Raw genomic sequence first — 19,665 nt, forward strand, 5'->3', positions numbered from 1 at the left:
CAGCCTTGGTTCCCCAGTGTTCTACATTTAGCTTGTGCCTCTCCTCTTCTGATTCCTCCTCGTCCGAATCTTCTTTTGAGTCCAGAGGGCCTTCAACATCCTCTGATCTTGTCAGGGAAGTTGACACTTCTAGTTTGGTTAATTTCAGGTCGAGATGGAATACCCCAGATGTTTCGCAGCAAGCTGCGGACTTCATTAAACAGGCCTGGGCCAGTAGTACCCATAAGAGATATGATTCAGCCTGGCGCAGATGGTCTAGTTGGTGTGATGGAAGGGGTGCCAATCCTATGGAAGCACATATTGGCTTGATTGTTAATTTTCTCGCAGAATTAGCCAGCTCGGGATTGGCCTACCGGACGGTCAATAATTTTAGATCTGCCATTTCAGCAGGACATTCACAGCTAGAGGGTAAACCCATTGGTGAACATCCATTAATTTGTAAGCTTTTGAGGGGTATACGTCTTTCTAAACCGCCTCAAGCAAAATATTCTGTTTTATGGGATGTTAATACTATATTAAAATTCCTTGATTCTTGGCCTGCCAATAGATATTTGTCTCGTAAACAGATTTCAGCTAAGTTAACCATGCTGTTATGTCTTGTCTCTTGTAAAAGAGAATCGGACGTCAGAGCTTTAGATTTAGCAGGTAGAACTTTTTCACCAGAAGGTGTCTCATTTTCAGTGACAAGAAGAACTAAAACGAATTGCAGGTCAGTATCATATCCGATTTATACGGAAAATTCAAAATTATGTGTGGTTCAATGTTTGAAAGATTATGAAGTTGTCACAGAAGAATTTAGACAGGATTCTAAAGGTCAGTTGTTAATTGCTTTACAAAAGCCTTTTAAACCAGTTTCCTCAGCTACTTTAGCTAGATGGATGAGATGGCTGATGAGTGAAGCAGGTATTGATACCTCTATATTTGGGGCCCATTCTGCTAGAGGGGCTATGGCTTCAAAATCATTTGCTTTAGGTTCTCGATTAGAGGACATAATGAAAGCTGCAGATTGGTCTTCAGAAAATACTTTTCGTAAGTTTTATCATAAACCTGTATTGGATGTAGCTAGTGTGGTGATGGAACAGCTTTAAACTAGCATAATCGGAGCCTCCGGTCCTGACATAGAATAAAAAAAATTCTAGCTATCGCGTCAAGAATTTTCAATTCTTTTAAGGACACGGAGGCGAGGATTATCCCTCCCTTATTATATGTATGCAATATTTGTTATTAATTAATATTTATATCTGATGTGATATTGTCATTTATCCCCCCCCCCATTATATACATTTACAAAGTTTGAGATAAGTATATTTTATGAGATATTACCTACCTGTTTATTGTAACAGCTTCTGATCAGAAGAATGCCTGAAAGTCGTAGCTTCAAGAGAAGTTTGAGTTATGTATTTTACCGATTGTTCTCTGGCATGGAGCATTTCAAGTTTTGGTTCTTCAGTTTGGAGAAGAAGTTCATGACCCCAGATCCGGACTGGCGTAAGAAGTTTGCGTTTTCAAGTTGACATTATCTATATGAACAAAGAAAGAGGAAGTGACTTCATAGGTCAAAGGACTTATTGCAAGGACATGGATGGTGATTGGACCATGTGACAGGATATTAGGTGTCCTGGGTATTGTAGTTTTTTCTGTTACTTGTATTTCATTGGCTGCTGTTTAAGTAAGTAAAGAAAGAGAAAGCATAATCCTCGCCTCCGTGTCCTTAATAGAATTGAAAATTCTTGACGCGATAGCTAGAATTTTTTTTATTGGTCACTAGAGAGCATTTGAGAATTTCTTATTGGAGCATACATGACTTGCTAACCAACATATACAAGTTGCTTTTACCAGCAGCTCCGTTACGGAACCCGCATGGATTAGGCAGTGGGAAAGCAAGTTCCGTATGGAATTCACAAAGGATGAGTGGAGCAAGATACACAGAAATAACTCACAGGCCGATTAAATGTGCAGAAGGTAGGGAAGCCAATACTGGTACCACACGCCACAGAGGCTATATGAGTGGTCTAGAAATCGGACAGGAAACTCCACTGGTTTATTGTTACACCTATTGTGAGACTACCACAATTTACGTAGAGTCTTAAAAGATGTACTAAAATCAATTGAGAATATGCTCTGAAAATATGGAACTCAATGCTGACAGATATTTTGAATCATCTCCTGTTTACCAGCTGAAAGTGTGTAATTTGGGAGAGAATGGCAGTGGTTCCCACGAATGATTGGTCCAAGTTAGCCTAGGACAAATTTTGCGTCTTGACTCACCACAACTTCCATGGAAGGTTTTTAAGCAACATCACCACCTCACTTCAGAACTATGGGGTTAAGGATGAATTGTGACAGGGAAGTGAAGAGCAGAGGTGACAATTCACGTACCGGTGCGCTATAGGTTGCTAACATATTTTTCTGCTGCTAACACTGAAGGAGTAGATTGTATAAGACAGCTGCATCCTGTTCCTGTGGTATGATCTCACACAGAACTCTGCAAGATCCATGTCCTATTGGGTGTTGCTCTTTCTACCAGTTCCGGGAATCCGAGGAAACTCAATGTCAATGCAAAACTATCTGTGTTTTTGTTAACAATTTTTCATTACAAAATGGAACTGGTTTTATGTAATCGGCAACTTGATACTGATCCGCTGTAAAGTGTGCAAAACTAAACATCATTTCTATGTGAGTAACTAATCTGAATCAAAACTAAGGACCTGATTCGACTTTAGTGGTCAAGATACTCCATCGCAAATGTGACTGAATTCACCGTTCACCATACTGGGTCTGCATGTCTCATTTAGGGACCAAAGGACCATAAGTTTTCTTCCGATGGAGCCTCCAACTGCTTGATGGATAGGGGCAATCAGAGGGAAGGTATTATACTGCCCACCCTACTTAGGGTGGACTGTGTAATATTAGGTTTTCCTATGTCCATCACCATCAACAAGAACCTCGTGGTGAGGGACATGAAAAAATAACGACAACCCCCACACCAGGCAGAAAACTCCTAAGGTGTGGGGGTCATTAGGTTTTGACTTTTCAAAAACAAACTCCTATTTTGTGAATTTGTTTTTGAAATGCGGAAAAAAATCTATACGTTTGGTAGACGCCCTCAAAACCATTGGCAACCATCAAATACACCTTTTGTACATTGTGGGAACCACCAGGATGGGGGATCCCTTTGAGGTAAAGATGACAGGTAATGTCCACCACCACCCTGTTGGATGGAATACTGTCTCTCAAACTTAAAGTCTTGTACTAAATTGCTATGTGTTGTAATAGACAGTAAAGCACTCTGACACCCATTAGGTCTATTCTGCTCTATATAAAACTGCAAAAATAAATTAACAAGTAAATTGTCACCAGTATGTGCAATTTTACCAGTGTCAACTGTCGTAGTCTTTTATTACTAGCCTTGGAACTTTAACCTTTTTGTTTTCACCTAGTCACTTAAGTGAACACATTTGGCTAAATATTACGCCAATTGCAATTTTGAATATTTCCTGCAGGTAAGTACTAAAGGTACTCACTCTATTGCCCATGCAACCACAGGACACATTGCAGCTGCCAGTATGTATTGTTCTCAAGTGTAATGGGGTGATTGAATTTACTTGAGTTGATGATGCATTCTGTGTATCATTCTTCTTTCCTCTTCCATTTTCTTGTTCACGTTGCTCATTGTTTCTGTCTTTATTTTTATTGCTGGTACTCCTCATGACATTATCCAAGTCAACAAGTCTGTGAAAAGGAACTGTTGACTGAATTTGCTTATATGTGAAATCACTGACCTAGTAATATGTTACTTTAAATACTAATATTTGGTAGAGTGGCCTAGCAACAGACCAAGATGGCCACATTCCTCACGGGTACCATGCAATCAGCAACACATATGTCCCACATGCTTCGGTTTTTGCACCACTTTGACAGTCAGTGCCCAGGAATAACTGTATGACAAAAAGAAGTCCCTGATCAGCTGGACAAAAAATCTCAGTGGTGCCGGCAATGCATAAAAACAAACCAATGTTTGTAGTGGACACTGTCCTCCCTCTGCACATACTAAGTGATCCATAAGTACAGTTGCGGTCACTCTCATCCTTTGAAAGACATGGTCCTTGGAAACGTAAGCACTTTGTAGTACAATCCCATGTAAGCATTCTCAGCTTGTTACGAGGCTCAAAGAAGACGAGTATAGCTCGGAGCTGAAAGAGTAATGCAGGTGGCACTCAAAGGCTGGCTTAGTCCTGGTGCAGGGTTACCTGGTTTAGGATTACTGGCTTTTCAAAAGAAGTAGAACGTGCCAAACTGAAATCATTCATACCAGGCTTGCTGGTATGTCAGATAAATCTTGGTCAGATGGGCTTAAATATGCAGGTTGGAAGCTGTAATGCCTTGCAGTCTGATCGGATGACAAGGAAAAATGTGTGGAATTAATGGTTATGGCTTTGACGCGAGATGAAGCCACACAAGATTTAACCCTGACCAAATGACAGAGGAGAGGAAGGCTCTTCTTTAATTCAGCAAGAATTGTGCAATTTTCTGATGCTAGTGCGGATGTGGACAGTAAGAGGTATGACTGGGGTCTTTGCAAGGAATTTCTGAGATCCTAGCACATAAGCAGGAAACCTATTTCAAGCAAAATTGAGGATTCCCTAGAAGAAGAATAGCATCTACCCTGCTGGGCTACTGGTGAAAGCTGTCATAGAAAACATAACAAGAGGCCGAGATAAGTAGTGTAGGGTGATAAAGGAACTATGGCCTGACTTCAATCTTATGTCAACTATTGATTACTAGTTTAATGACCAATGTTAAAACATTTGTGAATACAGGTTTTTCACATTCAGATAATTCTTACTAGAGCACTTTACTGATGTTTGCTTCAGGTTGTATCATATTAAATATGCTGAGATGAAGTGTCCCTGGCTCCTACTTTGTTCAGAAATGTATCTGGACTCACTGCGGGGAAACTCTTCTGCACATTATTCAGCCAGCAAGTTTCTGAAGTGAACTCCCTATATGGTGATCGTATCTCCTCCTATACCTTATGTACCTATTTTCCTATGTGACACCCAAGCTGTGTCATCCTGTGGTACAGAGTATGCAAACAATTATTTGGAGAAGAACCCAGGAGAGAGTCCCCCATAACTCCTGATGAGGTGGGATGAGTGGCGACACTAAACTTCAATACACTGGGCAAATAGGCTGTGAAGATGAATAGCCATAGTTTCTTTCCCACATTATTGCACACCCAGAAGCGTTTACAATGCAGTTAGTATTCATAATTAGGAATCAGATATTCACTGGCTGTTGAGCCCCAAAACATTTTATGTGTGAAAAACTAATTCATCTGTACTCTTAAAACTATTTTTTTTTCGAGGTGCGATAATTTTCTAAAATGTTTAATAACAGAGTAAAGCAAGGAAAGAATTACATAATTCAAAATATTATTTTTATACTGTCCATTCTGTACAGCGCATATGGCTACTTAAGAAGGAAGACATTTTGAATTGTCCATAACATATCAAAAATATGACATGAATAATATTAAAAGGTTTACTGAACAGATGTGCAATAAGAAATATATATTTACTATTTCCCCAAATACATTTTCAGCTGCCCTTGGCTAAACATGGAATTCTGTGTCTACATCTGCTTTTAAACATGTAAGATAATAACTTATTTTCCTTAGTTATCCATTTATGACCAAGATGTGATTTTTTCAATACAACTTACAGTGTTTGTGGAATGCTGAACTTACTTTATAATTATGATGACAACCACAACATGAAACGCAATGAAATACAGCTTTGCAGCAGGGTGGGTTACTAATGCAAATCCACTGGCAATAAGTAGGATGTTAAGGAAAAGTAGTCAACAGGCAATAAAACATAGGTATTCTTCTATTACAAATAATTTCATAATTACTAATACAAATTACATTCTTTTGTCATAACTTTTCAAAATGTGACACCCATCTAACTGCTTTTCCTACAAAAAATATAAACACTACAAGTGCATAAACATAGAAAACAATATTTTCCACAGTATCAACATCACATAAAAATTAGTTAACATAGATGCACACTTGAAATCACAAAAACTATTTACACTTAACACTTAACTTGAAAAAGAAAAACAAAATCATGCATGGTCACTAGTCAAAATCAATTTTCACTACCTATCATCACCAGCCTTCTTTAAAAAAAGACACTGAAAGAGAAATGTGCATCTTCCTTGTTAAAAGGAGCACCACCTAAGACTTTATTAGTTTATCCATATCTAGGTCTGCTAAAACAGAGCAATAGGAACATGAGTTTGTGTGCAAGAATATTTTACTGAAGCAAAATAATTCTTTCTGAACTTGTTTCATCCAACGTGCTGTAAAATTAATAGGTTGGTGAACAGAATTTTAGCTGGCCTTTTTAAGCCACTGAGGCCAGTCAAGTTATTATGGTAAAGGGAGATCATCTTATATAACAGAACATTTCCTTTACAATACAAATGTATATACATAGAAGTGCAGCAGGTAGATAGATAGGTTGTCTTCACACGCTTCAAACAAATAGAAATGTGATGTTTCTCAAGATGGATCAAGTTCGCATAGCGAATCATAGAATAGTCATAGATGGAGATCTCCAAAGTGAAATACAGTATATCAGTGCCAGGACATTTGCTTTATACGAAACTCTGATAAATGTTAAATGTATTCAATAGGGTCATGGCATTGATGTTTTCAGGCCCCCCCAGGATTTGTTTAAGGGATACCTTATCATAAACCATAAAGAAATTGAGAATTATAGTTGTCATTACTGAGCTTCAATGTTTACCATAAACACGAGTCACCTTTAAACTTTAGCTACAACGGGACATAGAATACGTGCTGTCTTTGGTCTATTACTACGTGCCTAGAATCGTAAAAAAAAAAAGCTAATAAACATTTACCTTTTTTCTTCTTAAGAATAGATTTTTACCTTTTTGTTGCTGTTTAAGCAATTACATTTTCAAAGTGTACATTTTCATTAGCATTATATGTTTTGTGCTTATGAATCAAAGTTCAGTCTCATCATTACTTTTAATTAAAAACAAACAAATGTACATTAATATTCACTTTTTTCTCATTAGTAACAAAATGTTAAGACTCCATTGATTTAAAACAAACATATATGGATTATTTTAAGCGCTAAAGATTTCTTTCCAAGTCCCTTTGATCAATTAAAAAGGGTCATATTTTCCTCATTATAACTTTTATAAAATTATTAACACTGCCACAGGCATAGCTATCGTTGGCACAGCCTATGCACTGGATCTGGGACCCGTAATTATTATTAGCCTACCCATTTGATACTTATTTTTTTTTTTTTACTGGTGCAACATATCTTCTAATATCAATAATACTATTTGAGTTTCAAGGTAATATGAAAACTTGTTCTTGTATTGATGTCAGTAGGTTCAGAACTGTCAAATGTATGGGTAAATACAGTAGTACTATTCAAATAGTACAAAATTGTCAATTATATACAAAAGGTCTACATAACAGTTGTAAAGTGCTCTGTGAAATGAGTGATAACACAGTGCAAGTGAAATGAACAAAAACACAAAACAAAGTTTTGAACCGTGATCCACACTGAAACAGCGGTATACTAAAGAAGGCCTCGATTAAAGCATCAAGAAATAACATAATCACAAGGAATGCCCATTCACTGATCTAATGTGAAAATTATGAATTTTCTTGTGGGCCCAAAGGACTTTTTTGTTATAAGTCTTTGTGCTATGTACTGTTGGGGGAGTTTTGACCCGAGCAAATTTCCAAGATCATTGTTAGAAATGGGATCCCTGTTTGGCAGTCAGCTTGCACTCTGTCCAAGCAGGGAACCTCGCTCTAGTCAGGATAATGGGGATACACACCTAGGATAACCCCTGGTCACCCCCTTGGTAGCTTGGCACAAGCAATCAGGCTTATCTCAGAGGCAATGTGTATAGTATTTGTACCAAAACACACAGTAACACAGTGAAAACATCACAAAATCACTCAACACCACTTTAGAAAACATAACCCATACTTATCTGATTAAAAAAAGACCAAAACGACACAAATCCAACATACACAAGCAAAGTTATGAATTTTCAAAGATTAAACTTGAATGTAGCGCTTAGAAACACAAATGCCGCAATTTCGGTGTTGTCACAGCATTGTCATAGTGCCCAACAATGCGATGCCAACGGCGCTGGTCACAGAGTCACATGGATCCCCAGATATAGTACCTGGTGAAAATGAGAAAACAAACCGGTGCACGGTGTCGTGAGCAAGGCATCGATGGAACCGGTGAAGTGTCAGTTCCGGTGCTGCGGGGCGAAGGAGCAGAGGCGTCAGGTCCTTGCTGCGGAGCGGTGGAGATGAAGCTGCGTCGGTGCAAGGCGTCAGTTCTTTACACTTCCTTTGGGGTCCAAGGCCGGCGGGTTAAGACGCGGTGGGGTAACCTCCCAGGGTTGCGATAAACCCACGGGGCTGCAAGGGCAGCGGCAGAGTCGGGTGTCATGAATGTCGGACACCCCAATCTCATGAGGTCACAGGACCAGGTGAGAGTCCGCGTCAGGTCTGTGAAGTCAGTCAGGTCGTTGCACTCGAAAGGGGACTATGGCTTCAGTTGCAGGCGGCGTCGCGGGGTCAGGCAGCGGAGTCAGTCCGATATTGTTGCACTTGCTTTTTTAAACATTTTTCACTCCCAGGGGCCCAGAAACTGGAGTAGGCATCACCTGGCAAGTCAGAGTCCACAGCAAGTGAACACAGCGGCTGGTAGGTGAAGTCTTTGCTGTCCCTGAGACTTCTTGACAAGAGGCAAGCTCAGTCCAAGCCCTTGGAGAAACTTCACAAGCAGGATACAGAGAAAATTCCAGTCTTTGCCCTCTCTAAGGCAGAAGCAGCAACTGCAGGCCAATCCAGCAAAGGACACACAGCAAAGGGGCAGACCTCCTCCAGCTCTTCAACTCTTCTCCTTGGCAGAGGTTCCTCTTGATCCAGAAGTGTTCTGAAAGTCTGGGGTTTTGGGTCCACTATTTATACTCAATTCTGCCTATGAAGTAGGCAAACTTCAAAGGATGTTTTTTGTTGTTGGCTAGATCCTGCCTTGCCCTGGCCAGGCCCCAGACCCCCACCAGGGGATCAGAGACTGCATTGTGTGAGGACAGGGACAGCCCTTTCAGGTGCAGCTGTCAGTTCCTCCCTCCCCACTCTAGCCCAGGACACTCATCAGGATATGAAGGACACTCCCCAGCTTCCTTTGTGACACTATCTAGAGGGAATTCACAAACAGCCCAACTGTCAGTCTGACATGGATTTCAGAGGTGGGCAGAGGCACAGAATGGTTAAGCAAGAAAATGCCCACTTTCTCAAAGTACCACAAAAGGATGATGGACGGAGTGTTGAAACTTTTCACACACCCACCCCCAGTCACAATGCCTCCCCAGTTTAGACCCAGCCATATGCAAATCAGTTTTGAGCCTGTTCCCCAAAGGGATGCCCATACGTGGGTCCAGTGCTTGCTATGCCACCAGATTCAAGCTAACCTGGCTGATGAAGGGTGATATTCTGAAACCGGTCCCAGGATGCTTGGTTCTGGTTCACGGAGGACCTGGCCTGGCAGTTCGGGCTGGACTGTTCCCATGGGATACAGGGTCAAGGCTGATTTGAATATGGCTGGGTCCAAACTGGAATGGCATGGCAAGCAAAAATCACTGATGGATGAAACCCAGATTTGTGACTGGGGGTGAATGTTTGATTTGTTCTGCATTCCGTCTATCATCTGTTGTTTTTGCACTTTCTGAAAGTGTCATTTTCAAACTGATAATCTAAAAACCAACTTTACCAAAAGATGTATTTTTAAATTGTTAGTTTAGAGACCCCAAACTCCACATCTCTAACTGCTCCCAATGGGAAACTGGACTTAAAATATATTTAAAGGCAGTCCCCATGTTAACCTATGGGAGAGTTAGGCCTTGCAATAGTGAAAACCAAAGTTGACAGTATTTCACTATCAGGACATGTAAAACACATCAGTACATGTCCTACCTTTTAAATATACTGCACCTTGCCCATGGGGTTACCTAGGGCCTACCTTAGGAGTGACATATGTAGTAAAAGGGGAAGGTTTGGGCCTGGCAAGTGGGTGCACTTGCCAAGTCGAATTGGCAGTTTAAAACTGTACACACAGACAGTGCAGTGGCAGGTCTGAGCCATGTTTACAGGGCTACTCATGTGCATTGCACAATCAGTGCTGCAGGCCCACGAGTAGCATTTGATTTACAGGCCTCTGGCACCTCTAGTGCACTTTACTAGGGACTTACTAGTAAATCAAATATGCCAATCATGGAAAAGCCAATTACCAATACAATTTACACAGAGAGCACTTTCACTTTAGCACTGGTCAGCGGTGGTAAAGTGCCCAGAGTACCAAAACCACAAGAAGGATTCCCAGCACAACGTAGATCCAATGCTTCCAGCATGAGCAAAACAGATTGCTAAACCTTCAAGGTGACAATGCAATCAGTCTGAACCTGATCATGATAGAAGTCAGAGAGATGAACATCACCAGGCTATCTAGCTATCTATCAAGCTATCTATCTATCCATCTGTTTAAAGTTAAAATTATTTTTTTATTTAAATAAATTATTATTTACCTTTTTGTTAAAAAGTAAACCTTCATTAAAAAAAGCGAAACGTAATTAAAGCATTGTCAATAACATTTGCTAAATAATACATACATTTAAAAAAGCTAGTGAGGGTGAGATGTTTTAAATATTTTAATAAAATTAATGCATGTTATTTATTTATTTAGTAACCATTTAATTTGATGACAATGTTCTGCAACATTTGATTTTTTGGTACTAGATTAATCATAATTATTTTAAGCTAATTTGCATTTTCATTTTATATTACAATATTTGTATATTTTTAATAATTAAAACGTAAAAACTGAACTAGTTTTCCGTATGCTTTACTATAGGTGGCGGTCCACCCAGTGGTGGAACACTCTTCTTATGTTGTTGTGTTATGTGTATTTGTAAAGGGCACTATCACCAGCACGGGTATCCTGGATGTGTGAAAAACATGAGTAGTAACTTTATACTCATAAATCCTAGTGGAAAGTAACTTTTCACTTGGAAATCGTGATGAGCAAAAAAGTAGTAAAGTTAACTCAAAGTGTAGCAGTATCTTTACACACAAGTAAATTTACCTTTCTGAATAGGCCTTTCAGAAGTGAGAGAAACCCTGACCGGGAGCTGTGATCCAACATCATTATTACTGTGATTAGACTTTGGAAAACTAGTGGATGAAAAGTCCATCTTAGGTCACCTCACCAGCTTCAAGAGCTGCCTCCTCAAGGGAAACTGAAATACAGAAGAGCCACATAACTCAGGGACAGCAAGTCTTCATTCTAGTGAATCGGTGCATCTTTACTATCCTTTGGGTGTGCTACCCTATCACCACTAACAAGAATTCACCACATGAATCTTCACAGAACTTAAAAACACAAGCACTGGAGCGAAAATAGAAACCCCATCTGGGACATTCCAAGAAGAGCAAGAACGTTTTAAAGTTATCTGTTATATGAAGCAGCGCTTTCTATATTTGTGATTTACGTATGCAGGACAGTCTTAATCCTTTACTTTTTTCTTTAAGAACAAACGCATTTCTTTTTTGTATAGAAGTATCAATACATACAGGGAATAACTATAGGAGTACATATCCTACAAGTTAAAATGTCCATGTGGTAAAAACACTGTATATTATACACTGTAAGATGAACTTTACAAATTGTATACCACAGTAGTCAGAGCGACGACATACGTTCTCTGTAGGTGGATTCATCCGCAGCAGTGGATAATTACATTTCATAAACTCATTAATGACAAAGAAAACAACTGAGCCAAAACCCCTCCCCCAAAAAAATCTGTCATCTCATCACCACGCCCCTCAGACCTGTGTTAAACCTAATTGAAGGATTATGTCCTAGTGCAAGGCTAAGGGGTATTTTTGAAGACCACGGCTCGTCTCACAGAGGAGAGCGGTGCCCTCTATTATTGACTACATCCTCCTAGGCGACCTCAACTTCCATCTGGAACAAAACAACGACCCCAACACCACCACCCTGCTCGACAACCTCGCCAACCTCGGCCTCAAGCAACTGGTGAACACCGCCACCCACATCGCCAGACACACGCTTGACCCCATCTTCTCCGCCAGCAAACACGTCTTCTTCAGCCACACCTCCGCTCTACACTGGACCGACCACAGCTGTGTACATTTCACATTCCGACGCGAGACCCGCCACCTCCGCACTCAACCCATCCCTCGTCGACAGTGGAACAAAATCCCCGAAGAGCAACTCTTCTCCGCACTCGCCGCCAACCAACCCACCCTCACCACCGACCCCAACGACGCAGACCTCAGCCTCACGAACTGGATCTCCAACTGCGCAGACAACCTTGCTCCCCTCAAAGGCACGCATCGACAGGCCAACACCAAAAAACCTCTCTGGTTCTCTGACACCCTCAAAGAATCGAAGAAAACTTGTCGCGCCCTCGAGAAGGCCTTGCGCAAGTACCACACCGCTTACAACATGACCGCCCTCAAGAACGCTACCTGCGAACACCACCACCTGATCCGCGCTGCCAAAAGGAACTTTTTTACCGACAGACTGGACAAAAACAGCCACAACAGCAGAGAACTTTTTAGCATCATCAAGGAGTTCTCCAACCCCAACGCCAACGCCGTCACGCCCTCACAAGATCTGTGCAACTCCCTCGCCATCTTCTTCCATCGCAAGATCAGCGACCTCCACGACAGCTTCGGCCACCAGACCCAACCAAGCATCACCGAACCCACACCTCCGACCATCACCCTCAACGACTGGACCCACATCAACACCGAAGAAACCAAAACCACCATGAACTCGATCCACTCCGGCGCTCCATCGGACCCCTGCCCTCACTTCATCTTCAATAAAGCCGACGACATCATCGCCCCGCACCTCCAGGCCGTCATCAACTCCTCTTTTTCTTCTGCTACCTTCCCCGAATGCTGGAAACACGCCGAAGTCAACGCACTACTAAAGAAACCTGCGGCTGACCCGAGCGACCAGAAAAACTTCCGCCCCATCTCGCTCCGCCCCTTCCCCGCCAAGGTAATAGAGAAGGCCGTCAACAAACAGCTGACCACCTTCCTGGAAGACAACAACCTGCTCGACCCTTCACAAACCGGATTCCGAACCAACCACAGCACTGAAACCGCCCTCATCTCAGTCACAGGCGACATCAGAACCCTGATGGACAACGGTGAAACAGTCGCCCTCATCCTCCTCGACCTCTCGGCTGCCTTCGACACCGTCTGTCACCGCACCCTAATCACCCGCCTCTGCTCCACCGGGATCCAAGGCCAGGCCCTGGACTGGATTGCCTCCTTCCTCTCAAACCGATCCCAAAGAGTCTACCTCCCTCCGTTTCGCTCAGACCCCACCGAGATCATCTGCGGCGTACCTCAAGGCTCATCACTCAGCCCGACACTCTTCAATGTCTACATGAGCCCCCTCGCCGACATCGTACGCAAGCACGACATCATGAAACCTCCTACGCCGACGACACCCAACTTATACTCTCCATAACCAAGGACCCCGCCAGCGCCAAGACCAACCTACAAGAGGGCATGAAGGACGTCGCAGATTGGATGAGGCTCAGCCGCCTAAAGCTGAACTCTGACAAAACGGAAGTCCTCATCCTCAGCAACACCCTGTCCGCTTGGGACGACTCCTGGTGGCCCACGGCCCTCGGCACCGCACCGACCACCGCAAACCACGCCCGCAACCTCGGCTTCATCTTGGACCCTCTTCTCACCATGACCAAGCAAGTCAACGCCGTGTCCTCCGCCTGCTTCCTCACCCTCCGCATGCTCCGCAAGATCTTCCGCTGGATCCCCGCCGACACTAGAAAAACCGTGACCCACGCCCTCGTCACGAGCCGCCTGGACTACGGCAACACCCTCTATGCTGGGACCACCGCCAAGCTCCAAAAACGCCTGCAACGTATTCAAAACGCCTCGGCCCGCCTCATCCTCGACGTACCCCGCAACAGCCACATCTCCGCACACCTGAGACACCTGCATTGGCTCCCAGTCAGCAAAAGGATCACCTTCCGACTTCTCACCCACGCACACAAAGCCCTCCACAACAAGGGACCGGATTTCCTCAACCGTCGCCTCAGCTTCTACGCCCCCAACCGTCTCCTCCGTTCCTCGGGCCTCACGCTCGCTGCCGTCCCTCGCATCCGCTGCTCCACGGCGGGTGGGAGGTCCTTCTCCTTCCTGGCAGCCAAGACCTGGAACTCCCTCCCCACCAGCCTCAGGACCACCCAGGACCACTCCGCATTCCGGAGACTCCTAAAAACCTGGCTCTTCGAGCAGCAGTAACCCCCCCCCCTTTTTTCCCCTAGCGCCTTGAGACCCACACGGGTGAGTAGCGCGCTTTATAAATATTAATGATTTGATATGATTTTGATTTGACCACTCTATGACTTCCGCCTGCCAATGCAGTATGAAGGAGGTTGCTGTAATTTCCATTTCATCGCCACGGCTCGTTGCACTGAAAGCAGGGTGAGAGCCATGAAGTGAGTTGTTGCTTTTTTAGGTTTGGGCCGTACTAACAGACCTAAAAAGCATTTGAAGGCCGGCAACCGCTCTAACATTGTTCAGGGTGGAAATGACAGGGTCCAGATCTCCATAGATATGTTGGAGATAAAGGATCATGTAATCAACTTAAAGCAGTCTCCCAGAAAGCAGAAGGGCTGCCAGTGGCTCCAGGGCCAGCTCAAAGACCATTGTGGACATAGGACATCGCTGACTGGTTCCTTTGGCCACCAGATAGGCCCCGGACACCTAGCAGCCAGTTCGGACCATGGTGGTAGTGTCAGTGTACAGTAATGGGATCCAGCCAATCATTTGAGGGCCAACGCGAAAACAGTGGAATGCCCTAAACATGTAGTCCCAATGCAAGAAGTCGAAGGCCTGTATCAGAGAGAGGCAGGCCACATTGGGCTATTCCTGGGTTGCCAATTCCATAATCACGTAGAGCCAGCAGATGTTCAATAAGGCAATGAGGTATAGCACAACAGGATAAATACATTCCGATTTGATGGATCAGTATTGGTAAGAGAGGCTGAATGTTGTCTGTGAGGATTTTACTTAGAATGTTGCAGTCAGCGGATAAAAGGGAGACTGGGTGGTAGGAGGGTGGGTATTTCAGTTCTTGGCCTGGTTTTGAAACAGACATCACCAGAGCCTTGTGTACAGTCAGTAGTGAGAGCTTGGACTCCCTTGTCTCCTGGTACACGGTTAATAGGTGTGGCACCAGGACGGATTCATATGGGGCATAGAATCCGAGCGGTAGTCCATCCCGGCTGAGGGAGTGGCCTTTTGGGAGTGCTCTATTCATTCCTTTAATACCCTGCTCTATAACTGGGCCTTCGAGGGTCTGTGATATTCTTGTGGTATCTGGGGAAGAGTAACAGCCTCTAGGGGTCTGTATCTTTAGTCAGATGAATTGTGGGGTACCTGCTGGTACTGTGGTGTAATAAGTGCAGAATGTTTTGTTTATGTCCCCCTGTGTAATGTGAGATACCCACCTGCCTCCCTGATAGTGGGGATAGGAGTTCCTAAATCATATGCTGAGACCGAACTAGCTAGGGGTCGACCCAGTTTGTCAGTCTCAGCAGGAGTATGTGCTTGATACTCCTTCCAGTCAAGGCACAGGAGCGTTCCATTGGGGAGGCATGGTTCTCCCTCTCTCTCTCTCTCTTTAAGTTATGTGTCAGAGCCGGATCCACTATGGCCCTGGTCTCCCAGCCTTGCAACGTTTTTTTCTGCCTCACGTAGCTGATTGCCTATTACTCTGCGTCTTCCTACCACAGCAACAATGCAGGCCCCTAGCACAGCTACTTTAAAGGACACCCACTCCACCAAGAAGGAGGACACAGTGCGTGTTTTTAAAGCAAAGTATGTTCTGATTATTTCTGCCAATAGAAGGTTAAAGGCTTCATCCTCTAGCCACATAGGCTGGAGCTTGTAGGTAGGAATTGGTGTAGGCACCGTCCCCCAGGAGGTATCAATAACAGGCTATGGTCAGAAAGAGTATTGCTTAAGAAGGTAGCAGATGTGTAATATACTATAAGTTCCATGGAGCATACAATACAGACTAGTTAGATGTGCAAATTGTGTGATAGGAAAAAGAATGAGTATTCTTTATCGCAGGGTATTGGGCATGCCATACGTCCACTAAAGACCAATGGTGCAACCAGTCCAAGAGGACCTTCGAGCTGTGGATCACAGGAGTACCAGGAAGGAGGGAATAGGACCTGTCATATGTCTGATCGAGTTTGCAGTTAAAGTGACCCCCTCAAGTATTCACTGATTTCCCGGCCAGTGAGCCAGAAAGGGAGAAAATGAGGACAGGAAGTTGCTGGTCTGTGTTTGAGGAGTATAGGCTCCCTCTCACTAATGGATGCCCATCCAGTCTCCAATAAGGAAAACATATCATGCGTCTTTATCAGTTAAGGCTTCATCAACAATACAGAGGACCTCTAGGCGTACCTAATTTGCTGTTCCTTGAAAAAAGAGGAGTGGGTAGTATAGAAAAACTGGCCTCACCCATGACGGTGCGGTAGATTACCCTCTAGTTTACCCAGGGGTGTCTCCTACGAAAAGGAAACATGTGCCCCAGCATGCCTAATTTGAGAGGGATTTTTATAGCATTTGGTGGCGATCCCCATGTCTCTGACATACCAAGTTATAAATCGATAGGTCTCAACATGCATTCCTGAGACAGTGTGACTTTGGACAACAGGGGGAGGGTCATGTGTATAATTGTAGGGATAGCAGGAGGTGTATCAGGACTGCCTGGGTGATGTTTTGGTAGAAAGGTGGTGGGGAATCCTAAGTTATAACAGATAATTCTCACAGGACAGCTGACCAAACAACAGTAGTAGTCGCTGTGTTCATCACTATGGCAATTGCCTAAGAGGGGTAGCAACTTTCACCGTCAGTGGTGGAACTTAGGGAGCTGAGATGGCGACCGGCCCTGCTAGAGATAATGGACAATGTGTGGTCCCAGAGTGTCTCAGGCACCTCAGTCAACTTGAAATGTCTGACTAGGAGGAGGGGCCGATGTAGTCTATCTTCGTAAATAGGGTGGAGTAGAGTTGGAGGGTTTGGTGCCCATTGTTAGCATCTTATTTTTCAGATTAGTTTGTTTGCTGTTTGTGGTGTTACTGGCAGTTATGATGTATCAGAGTCGGCCGAGAGGTCCCATGGTGCCCTGTCCAGGATGAGGTTGGCATCGGGCGATGAGGTGCTGCCAAACTCAGGGCTGCTTTTTTGGTGCTCGGAAGCCTGGTCTACAGTTGGGATCATCGTTGCTCTTCACTGCCAGCATTCTGGTGGCCTTAGCCCATGTGGGCCTGCCAGCCGGGAAGAAGGAGAGCACACCTGGTCCCCCCAGGCGCTTGGATAGCCCTGCTGCTGCTCCAATGAGGACAAATGCCTTGAAGGGAAAAGAAGGGCATATTTAAGACCCATGTTACAGAGTTTCTTTTTAACACTGAGGAAGGAGGGCCTGCTCATCCAATGAGTGTGAGTTTGCTATACATTGATCTCACTAAAGGAATTCAGAAAGTTATTTGTATAGCAAACATTCCATACCCTTTTTACTGCTAAAGAGTGTGTTTTTTTGCAAAATTCTTAGCCTTCTAAAGGCTTGAGTGGCGCAAGGAATGGGCTTTCTTTAAAGAGTTGTGAACAGCATGAAGGCTGTGGGCAGTAGGGGCTTGGCCGCTTACTGAGGTTTAAGTGTATTATAGGAGTGGGCTCTCTGTGAAGAGTAGTGCACAGTGCGAACACCGCGTAGAAGGGGCTTGGCCACCTAATGGGGCTTGACTGTATGGATCGAGTGGGCTCTCCATGAAGACTTGTGCATGGGGAAAAGGTTGTGCACAGTTCGGGAGTAGTCTTCTAATGGGGCTTGGGTGTCTGGAGGGAGTGGGCTGTCCATGAAGAGTTGGTTGTATACAGGGATAAGGCTGCGCATAGTAGGAGCCTGGCCAATCTATCAGGGCTTGAGTGTCTGTAGTGAGTGGGCTCTCCCTCAAGAGTTATGCACAGGATAAAGATGATGCATAAAAGTTGCTTTGCCACTTAAGGAGCTTTCAGTGTCTGGATGGAGTGGGCGTTGCATGAAGAGCTGTGCAGTAGGTGAAGGCTGTGTGTAGTAGGCGCTTACTCATGTAAGGGTGTCTGGGTGTCTAGAGGAGTATGATAATTTTATATATGCACATATGTTCATGTAATTTATACTTTACATGATTCTCAACCATTTTATATATTTTACACAGTTGAAAGGCTGTATTGCTTAGTAAATTTAGCAGCAGTAAAGTGACGTCATCAGTGATGTCATTTGAGATGTCATCAGTGATGTCACTGAATATGTCATGAATGATGTAATATATATGCAAGTGCAAAAGCAGTGCACGGCGTGAGTACTACTTATAGTTAGCTCACTGAATTGTAACTAGCAAATTCAGTGTTTTTTTGGTTGAAAATGTTACATTATCGCTGCCACTTTCACGGAACTGTAACTTTCCTTTCAGCTCTGTTTTTTTCAGTGAATTAACCGTTTTCTTCTAACATAAGTTAGTCTTTTTTCTATATGTAACTATAATGTCACTCTAAATTAGTTTTTTTCAGCGAATTTCCGTGTTTTTTATGTAAAGTAAGATTCTATTATCTTACCTAACTAAAATGTCACTTTAATGTTGGAACTTTTCACTGATTTTCTAGGTTTTTTTAAATTTTATTTTGACAATTAACCATAATGTAGATTTACCCTTTATGTTTTGAAGCTAATTTTTTCAATAGTATGCCTTAATGTTAAAAATGTATGTGTGATGAATATTATATATTTTTTTCCAGTTTCCATGCTTCCACTGTACTCCCACAGGACACCTAAAACCAATGGAGGGCTCACATGGGAGTTCTGTGTGGGGTATACTTCCTGTTCTTGGTCCTGTGGGAGCACCTCCAGACCCCAAAAAATTGTAGTACGATATAGTGGTTTTAATTTAAATTTGAGACTAGAACTGTTCAAATTAAATCACTTAATGGGGATTCCTTGAGTCTCTTTTTGGCTCATTTTTAGGTTGAGCATAGCAGCGCGCATGCGCTGCTTTTACGACGTGTAGATATGTATCTGATTGCACTTTTGTCTATAAGTTTGACTGCAAGCAAACTTCTTTTTCTTTTTGTGTCTCTTCTTTGTGCTGATGCTCATGGCGGCCTGGTGCTGTGAATCGGCCCGCTTATGTGAAACTGTTTTACTTTTCATTTGCAATTTATGTGGCAAGAAAAGTCTGGTTAGGAGTTTACAATGCTAATAGCTCTATTTCGAGCAAATGCGAGACCCATTGGATTGCAAATACTTGTTTCATGTTGCTGTACCGGTGTACAAGAAACCAGCACCTCAGTTACTATGACACACACTACAAGACATCTGATTGGTTGAAATCATTGCTTTGCTTCATATACATAAAGATTCAAACCTTTCACCAACATTTGGGATTAGCACTAGACGTTTAGCAAAT

At 43.3% G+C, this 19,665-nt stretch overlaps 1 protein-coding gene across 1 annotated transcript in view; it reads right to left on the minus strand.

Moving 5' to 3' along the window:
* The window catches only part of LOC138296005 (two pore calcium channel protein 1-like), a 538,306-nt gene that overhangs the window by 67,545 nt on the left and 451,096 nt on the right, over nucleotides 1–19,665 (minus strand). The window contains exon 16 of the mRNA XM_069234709.1: nucleotides 5,750–5,840. Within this exon, the coding sequence (XP_069090810.1) occupies nucleotides 5,750–5,840 (91 nt within the window). The remainder of the gene's footprint in view (nucleotides 1–5,749; nucleotides 5,841–19,665) is intronic.

Source organism: Pleurodeles waltl, chromosome 5 (genome assembly GCF_031143425.1).
Source record: "Pleurodeles waltl isolate 20211129_DDA chromosome 5, aPleWal1.hap1.20221129, whole genome shotgun sequence".
Taxonomy (NCBI): Eukaryota; Metazoa; Chordata; class Amphibia; order Caudata; family Salamandridae; genus Pleurodeles; species Pleurodeles waltl.